This window comes from Scomber scombrus, chromosome 17, assembly GCF_963691925.1.
Source record: "Scomber scombrus chromosome 17, fScoSco1.1, whole genome shotgun sequence".
NCBI lineage: Eukaryota > Metazoa > Chordata > Actinopteri > Scombriformes > Scombridae > Scomber > Scomber scombrus.
The window spans coordinates 1,293,995-1,303,522 of record NC_084986.1 but is presented as its reverse complement, the minus strand read 5'-3'; the positions used below and the strand labels follow the sequence as shown (position 1 = coordinate 1,303,522).

Below are 9,528 nucleotides of genomic sequence, written 5' to 3'. Positions count from 1 at the left end.
AAAGCAGGAAGATTCAGAGAAGAAGTTTCCTTTAACCCTCCTACTGTCCTCAGGTCAAGGAAGGGAGGAAGGGAGGAAGGGAGGAAGGAGGGAGGGAGGAAGGAAGGGAGGGAGGGAAGGAGTGGGGGAGGGAGGGAGGGAGGGAGGGAGGGAGTAAGGAGGAAAGAAGGAAGGAAGAAAGGAAAGGAGTAAGGAGGGAGGGAGGAAGGAAGGAAAGAAGGAAGGAAAGAAGGAAGGAAGGAAGGAAAGGAAAGGAGGGAGGAAGGAAGGAAGGAAAGGAAAGGAGTAAGGAGGGAGGGAGGAATGAAAAAAGGAGGAAGGAAAGAAGGAACAGTCATAGAGATGGGGTCAATTTGACCCTGGAGGACGACATGAGGGTTAAAAACCTTCAACTACTGATTCTTCTGTTCATGACTTTAATAAATCAATCAGCTGTTTGGTCCTTAAACGTCTCTCAGATCTTTACTTTACCGTCACAGAGACTAAAAAACGCAGAAATATTCACATTTAAGAAGCTAAATCAGAGAAATTTGACTTTATTTCTTTTTTTAAATGACTTTAAATGATGAATTAGTATCAGGCTACATGACGAATTTAATCTCAGCGTGTCGTTTATAATCTGGACAGTATAACTCTGTTCTGATCGCAGGTTAAACATCGATATCTTTGCAGCTGTTTCCTGTTTGCAGGATGAAGTCACTTCCTCCACCTGCCTGGTTGATGCTTCTGATAAACACAGTTTCCTTTTTAACGTTCTCACACTGATCAGAACTTCCTGTTTCTGCACTAAAAGAGACAGAAGTTCTTTGTTGTTAAAACCGGTTCTGAAGTAGTTTTACCTTTTTATTCATCTTCATAAAGGTGTTTATCACGGGTCAACTGATGGAGTCTGAGGCCGACTCTACGACAGAGTTTTATTACCATCATCGGGGCCACATGAGACTAAACTCCACTTTAAAGTCACATTAAACTCTAAATGTCGAGAATAAAGTTGAAATATCATGTCGACTTTAATCTGGACAGAACCAGCAGAACTCGATCGCTCCTCAGAAGCAGAATCAGACAGTCGGACTCAGACTCATCGGTTATACAGTCCAGATTAAAGTCGACATGACACGCTGTTTCTACTTTATTCTCGTCATTTCACGTTCGAAGTGCTGACTTTAAAGTCGGCATGTGGACTTTAATCATCCTCTCATATGAACTTAATAATAATAATAATAATGATGCTCCGTCGTAGTCATGTGATGATGGTTTAAACTTTAGGAGCAGACAGCAGTGAACCGTAGATCAGAGGTGTCAAACATGAGGTCGTAATATCACGATATTAAAGAGATGAATGTCGATGCTTTAACTAAATATTTACACTATGAGATGTTTGATAAATAATCATCAGAAATGTGGAAATAATGATAAAGTGGGTCAAAGGTCAACAATAGAACAGTCTGGTAAGTTCAGATCATTATTTTACTGTAATGCTGCATTTAACACCAGGAACAGACTCTTCTGCTGCATCACAATAAACCAACCAGTTAAACTCAGGGAGGCAAAATAATGATGAAATGAGTAAAAAGCAAATAATAGAACAACTAGAACAGCAGGAAACAACACCTACACTACATCATGACATCATTATATCCAAACTCTGAGACGATATCTGGCCTCATATCACAATATCCATTTAATAATGATATAATATCGATATATAGCCCAACAATAAGTCCTAAAAGTCATAAATACACATTTCATTATGAAGCATCTAAACCTCTGAAACACGTCTTATATTATATTATTATTATTTAAACACAACATTTCAGTAATGAGACGATTCAAAGTGCTTCAAATCAAACATTAAACACATTAAACACAGTAGAGCTGGTTGATAATATATCACAATACTTTAAACCAAATACCTTCATGACCATATATATATATATTTAAGTCTCTTTCTATTTGAGCTTTCATTATATCTACCTGAGCAGTGACAGTAAACTATTATATTATATTATATTATATTATATTATATTAATCTGACCCAAACCTGCAGACACACAGGTTCACTTTCTATTCTGCAAACATCTCAACAAACTCTCACTTCTTTAAAAACTCTAATCTGAACCTTTTCTGTTTCATTTCATTAAATTAAAGCTTTAACATCTCCACTGACATCACTGCATTAATCTACCTTATCTTATTTCCTGTCTACCTGCACATTTAAACTTATATATTATTATATTATTGTTTAGATTTGACACACTAACACACTTCCTGACTGTCACACTCCAATAAACTGACGTGTTTTTATGAATGGAGATCAGTGTTGACCTCTGGAGCTAAAAGAAAAACCCTGCAGTCAGCTTCCTCTCATATCTGCACATTAACATCATCATCATCATCATCATCATCCTCACTGACTCTTCCTCCCCTCCACCTGTCTGTAAGCTGCAGCAGTAAAAAGCCTGTTAAGTTAAGTTAAATCTGCTCTTAGCTCAGTGTTAGCAGCTCCAGCAGCAGCAGCAGCACCGGCAGCAGCTGCAGAGTGAAGCCGCTCAGAGAGGCAGTGAGAGCGGGCAGAGGAGGAGCAGCTCACCGCAGTCCGCCTGGTACTCCTCCCAGTCGGACAGCGAGCTGCAGCCCTGCTTGTGCAGCTCGTTGTTGAACAGCGTGATGGCGGAGAAGTACTCGGTACCGAGGATGACTCTGCCGAGGAAGAGCAGGGAGAGAGCAGCAGACGCAGCCCGGCTGGCAGGGGCCATGTTGTGCTACATGTGTGACGTCAGAGAGCGGAAGTTGCGCTTTTTTGGACTGCGTTTCCCAAAATGCTCTGCGGCGCGGCTGTTCTCTTTTTTTTCTTCTTCTTCTTTATTCAAGACAACTTTATTAATACTTTGAAAGGGCAATTTATTTCATTTGACAGCTCGTATAACAACACAGTCGTACACAAGGAATGAAAGGCAGATGGAAGGAAGGAAGGAAGGAAGGAAGGAAGGAAGGAAGGAAGGAAGGAAGGAAGGAAGGAAGGGAAAAGAAGACAGGAAGGAAAGAAAGAAAGACAGATGGAAGAAAGGAAAGAAGAGAAGAAAGATAGAAAGAAAGACAGATGGAAGGAAGGAAGGAAGGAAGGAAAGAAAGGAAAAGAAGAAAGATAGAAAGAAAGAAAGACAGACGGATGGAAGGAAGGATGAAAGACAGATGAAATGAAAAGAAGACAGGAAGGAAAGAAAGAAAGACAGATGGAAGGATGGAAGGAAGGAAGGAAGGAAGGAAGGAAGGATGGAAGGAAGGATGGAAGGAAGGAAGAGAAGAAAGATAGAAAGAAAGACAGATGGAAGGAAGGAAGGAAGAAAGGAAAGTGGGCCGGATTGGACTCCTCAGCGTGCCGGTTCTGGCCCACGGGCCTCATGTTTGACCCCCCTTCTTTAAAACATCATTATTTTCCCTCCCTAAAGATCCTCATGTGTGAGGGCAGCAGTGTAAAATACAAAACTAAAGAAACTGTGAAAATACATAATCATTCATCAAGGGAGGAGATAATCGTTCATTCATCGTAATCCAGGTTAAAAGTTCAATTAATGGTGATTTTGATTGTTGCCATAATCTCCCAGCTCTACTCTTACCTATAAGTTTAGAACCAATGAGGTGTGAATGAGTCTGTAGAGGCTGTAAAACATCACATTTAGACTCAATGAGACAATAAATCCATGTTTTATGATCGAAGGAAAAGCAAAGACCTGATTATTTAAACAGCACTTTCTCTGTGTGACCTAAAGGGTTAACAGCTGATACTCATTCATAAAAACCTTCATCCACTTACATGTCATTTGAACTCATTCCTTCTCTAGAACATAACGAGCTGATCTTCAAACAAAGCTTCAACTTTATTATTCTTCACCTTTTGTGTTGCTGCTCAGAAAGCGTCTCTGATGAACGACGACACACATTATTCCTTAAATGCTCGGCTGCTCTCTGTTATAAATGACTCTCTGAATGTGTAATTACACCCAAACCTGGGCTGAAGGGGCTGTATAATAAACACTAAACACTAAAGCAGACTCTAACTAATCGTTGTCAATTCATTTCATTTGACAGCTCGCACCACAACACACTCGTACACATAAATAATAACAAGATAAAACACGAAGAGTTGGCAGCTGTGTGCAAAACGTGCAAAATCTGCAAAGTCTGCAGGCTACTAGTCCAGTGGCGATTTTAGACCCTGAAATTTAATCCCAGCACCCCTAAAAATGAATAAATTATTCTTGCATTTTTTCCCTCTAAATATTAATTAATACAAATGTAATTATTTTGTGAGCCTGTCTGTTAGAGATGGACAAACTCTTATGCTACAGGTTCAAATGGTTTTATTTTAACAGGTTTAATGTACTTTGGATAGTTCTGTTATTAATATATAATCTTTCTCTCAGGGTTCATTAACTATCTTAGGGTCTTCTCTGTCTGTGATTGTTTATTCTGGACCATTATTATCATACATCGTAGTAGACCACTCTACTATGTATTCATATTTCTCTGTAATTTACGTAATTTGTCTTCGGCCTCTCTAAGACATCAAAACACTGTGATGTTTACAATCGAGGAAAGTTTGTGTTTTTGCTTCACATTCAGGTTGCCTACCAAGCCTCTGTACGCCACTTCCAGTATATGTCTACTTACACCAAAACTCTTCAATTTCCTGATTAAAAAAAGTCGCTGATTTGCTTTATGAGTGCTGATTGAAGCTCAAGGTGTGATCGATGATTGTACCTAAATACTTGAAATGATCCATGTTGTTAAGTCCAACAGGGGAAACATTAGTAGCTCCCTTCATCTGTACTATAAGTTCTTTTGTGAGATTAGAGGGGCCTCAGCTCCTAATGAGAAGTGTTCAACCCTCCTGCTAAACTACTCATTTCACTGGATAACATAAATTACAACAATAAATATCAATACATAGTAGAGTGGTATATTATAATGTAGAATAATAATGGTTCAGAATAAACAATCACAGATTTCTACAGAGAGGAAATTAACTCTGAGAGAAAGACAATATTAACCTTTGTGTCGTCCTCCCGGGTCAAATTTAACCCGTCTGTCTTGACTGTTCCTTCTCTCTTCCTTTCCTTCCTCTCTCTTTCCTCCCTTCCTTCTTTCCGTCCTCCCTCCCCCTTCTTTCCTTCCCTCCTTCCTTCTTTCCTCCCTCCTTCTCTCTTTCTTTCATCCCACCTACCTTCCTCCCTTCCTCTTTCCTCTGTCCTTCTTCCCTTCCTTCCTTCCTCCCTTCCTTCTTTCCTCCCTCCTTCTCTCTTTCTTTCCTCCCCCCTACCTTCCTCCCTTCCTCTTTCCTCTGTCCTTCTTCCCTTCCTTCCTCTCTTCCTCTCAAGGTTAGTGTCAGGTGTAAACAGGCTCAGAGTGAAGGAGAGGTCAGGCACTGTGTTATAATTAGACAATCAGTTAGCACCATCTAGTGGACAGATAGCGGTACTACATCACCTGGTGGGTGATTTAGATAGATAGATAGATAGATAGATAGATAGATAGATAGATAGATAGATAGATAGATAGATAGATAGATAGATAGATAGATAGATGGATGGATGGATGGATGGATGGATGGATGGATGGATGGATGGATGGATGGATGGATGGATGGATGGATGGATGGATGGATGGATGGATGGATGGATGGATGGATGGATGGATGGATGGATGGATGGATGGATGGATGGATGGATGGATGGATGGATGGATGGATGGATGGATGGATGGATGGATGGATGGATGGATGGATGGATGGATGGATGGATGGATGGATAGATAGATAGATAGATAGATAGATAGATAGATAGATAGATAGATAGATAGATAGATGGATGGATGGATGGATGGATGGATGGATGGATAGATAGATAGATAGATAGATAGATAGATAGATAGATAGATAGATAGATAGATAGATAGATAGATAGATAGATAGATAGATAGATACGACAGTGTAGCAGCAGCATTACACAGACACATAGTGACGATACAGTGACAATAAAAACATATAGTATAAGGATATAAAGAATAAAATAAAATAATAACAAACTATACAAACTAAAATAGCAAAATGTAAAGAGTAAACTATACATAGTAAAATAGTAAAATAGTAATAGTAAATAAAATAAAATGTAATGTGTAATGTACAGAAGTATATACAACAGATTAGCAGTGTTGATTTTAGTGCAAAGTAAATGTGCGATGTGTGTAGGTAATAAAGTGCACAGTGACTGTAAGTTATGACCAGAGTTTAGCTTTAGCTGTTATTATACAGCGTGATGGCATGAGGCAGGAAAGATTTCCTGTATCTGTCCCTTCTCTGACACTGACTGGTTTGACTGGTTTTCATGTCAAACTGATGTTTTTAAGTTATGAGGATGTGACAGCGTCCTCAGATCAGATCAACACAGACAGCAGGACTGACGAGGGAGAATGAGCAGCTTCTTCTCTCCCAGTGTTTCCTCTACACATGAAGGTGGAAAGTGTCTGTACAGTAAGTTGAGCTGAAGTCTGTTCAGCAGGTGAGAATCCTAAAATATTTCTTGATGGTGAATGATTGAGGCTCTGTGGATGTTTTTATTATTTGTTATTGTTAGTTTGATTGTATTTGTAGCTCAGCTCATTATGAAACAATGCAGAGAATGTCAGAAATGTCAAACTGGTTGTTGTTCACTTTTAAAACTCCACGTGTTAAAAACAGCCATCTAACCTAGAATCAGTACACTGTTTCAATAATGCAGCTTCAAAATCCTCTCCATATGGATTATATCTGATGGAAAAATCGTCCATTTTATTATTTGTACAGCAATTGTAGAGCTGGACTGAGACACGCATGGTCTAATGATTGCATGTGGCAGCCTCAAATCATGTCAAAGCTGCTCACATTTCAACTACTCATGTCTATTATTGTTGTCATGAAGATACATTTATTGGTTCATTGTTTACTGGTTTATTTGCACAAAATAAAAGTCAGAGAAATATAAAAATGTGAGGTAGAAACCCACTCTGGGCTAATCTTAAAACCTCACCTATAAGAGATAATACGCAATAACAATGCAAAGTGAAATAACTAAAACCTTCGATCATACCTTATTCCCCAAAGCCCTGCATTTTCCAAGTAGGTCTGTCTCTTGCCCACTTGCTTGGGTTTGGGTACAGGGGAGGGCGAGGGTGTGTGATGTAACATGCTTTTACGGGTAAACACTGTGAACCTGTTTTTGAACATTGCCTCCAGTAAAATACCTCCTTGTTAAACCCGCTCAAATACACTTCTGAAAGTGTGAAAGTGTACTCACTGATGTTCTTATACTTTCATGATTTCAGTGTTCAGTGTGTCTTTCAATATACAGCATACATTTATACACTGTGTATTTCACATGTATTTTTATTAACAAGTGTGTATATCAGCCTGATTTGGTACCTGTACCATCTACTTGTTTTTCCCCCCAAACAACGTAATAATGGACAAGTAATTGTGCATCTTCCAATATTTACAACTCTGTCAAATCTCTATCAGATACAGGCTGTGGAGAACTCAGCATATCACAACACAATCTTACGATCTTCCCGTCTCTCAAATGTTAAAATTAGGCTTTAAACTTATTGGATGAGACAAATTAGCCTACTTGAATTTTTGTCTATCAATTACATAGTATGCCCAGCTTGTTATTTGCATACACTTTTTTTCAGTTGGGTCTTTTGTGTCTTTGTTGTGTGTCATAAATTCTCCCTTAAAGTTCCCATTTTGGCATTCAGGATGAAACAAAGAAGACAGCTGTTGAGTTGGATAGCATGGATAATTAATACACTTACAATGATAATGACAAATGATCAACATCAAGAATGATAATGCTCTGTGATGTGCAGCTGGTTGTAATGAATGAGCATGTTGTTGTGTTTGTGTGAAGGTGTTTCTCTGCTATGGATCAGAGTGAGGACAGAGAGGAGGGAGTCCCTCCCTCTAAAAGCTCTCTGTGTGGGGAACATGACAGCCAGACCAAAGCTCAGAGGTGAGATGAGGATCTCTAACTGTCCATCACTGTTCTCCACTCACATCACTCCACCATCATTATTCACACTCAAAGCTCTGTGTGTGTTGTGTTGAAGGAAAAAGAAGCAGCACAGACCAGACTCTGATGGACCTGAACCTGAACCCAGCTGTATGTCCGTTAAGAGTCACATGTCCATTGATCTGCCTCTTATTTTTAAAGTACAGTAAGTCAACATCATGTTACTGTACCATGTTTGTAATGAGTGACCAGTCCATGGAGCCTCCTCTTGTTTTTAAAGCACAATATTCTCCTCAGTAAGTCAGTATGATGTTATACGTGGAGCAAAACTCATGTTATACTTTGTTTTATATTATTAGTACCATGCTTTTACGGAAAAAATACATTATAATAATAATTAAAGCTGCAAGCAGTGATGACCGGGCCCTTGCTCGCCTGTCCCTCTCCGAAAAAGTTCAAGGTCTTAAGATGATTCTGAATGAATGTGAAGTCGGTCGTATTAGATCTCTAGGAGGAGTTTGTTAAAGTATGAGGTGTGGAAATGGCAGCAAATGCCTAAATTGAAAATTTGAAACAAAATGGCCAACTTCCTGTTGGATTTAGGGTATGGGTCCAAAAGACTTTTTTGTGTGTCTTTCCATGATACATGTCTGCACCAACTTTCGGTTGTAATGAATAAGCATGTTGTTGTGTTTGTGTGAAGGTGTTTCTCTGCTATGGATCAGAGTGAGGACAGAGAGGAGGGAGTCCCTCCCTATAAAAGCTCTCTGTGTGGGGAACATGACAGCCAGACCAAAGCTCAGAGGTGAGATGAGGATCTTTAACTGTCCATCACTGTTCTCCACTCACATCACTCCACCATCATTATTCACACTCAAAGCTCTGTGTGTGTTGTGTTGAAGAACAAAGAAGCAGCACAAACCAGACTCTGCTGGACCTGGACCTGGACATGGACCAGAACCCAAGTACGTGTCCTTCAAGAGTGACTGATCAATGAATTGGCCAATTAGGTTCAACAGTGGTCAGCACTGAAGAGCTTTACTGAACCAGTGTTTTGTTTCCATCAGGATCCATCAGCAGAGACCAGATTCTCCTGAACCCAGCTGTGCGTCCATGAAGAGTGACCGGTCTATGACGAAACCGATTTACTTCAAACACGAACATCAGTCTGCTGATCAGAGGTCCGAATGTTAAATGTTTGTCTGTCATTGATTGATTGTTTGACTGACTAAAACAGATTTTACACAGGATGTCCTCATGAATACAAACACATACACTCACACACTAAAACCACAAACTTTATGTGTATAACAGTGTTTTAATCATAGACTGTATATAAGAAATGGACGTAACATCCGTGACGTCACCCATTGGTTTGTGGACTGCTGCTCGGAGGCCAATAGTATCGGATCTCAGCAGTGCCATCTTGAAAATTTCAGGTGCATGCTGGGAAAAATAAAAACAGGGATTCTACTTATATGGG

General features: G+C 39.5%; 1 protein-coding gene across 1 annotated transcript in view; it reads right to left on the bottom strand.

The window, feature by feature from the left end:
• Positions 1–2,756, bottom strand: part of ttc13 (tetratricopeptide repeat domain 13) — a 30,920-nt gene extending 28,164 nt beyond the window's left edge. Inside the window, 1 exon segment of the mRNA XM_062437732.1 lies at positions 2,591–2,756. Coding sequence (XP_062293716.1) covers positions 2,591–2,756 — 166 coding nt within the window.
• Between the last annotated feature and the right edge of the window lie 6,772 nt (positions 2,757–9,528).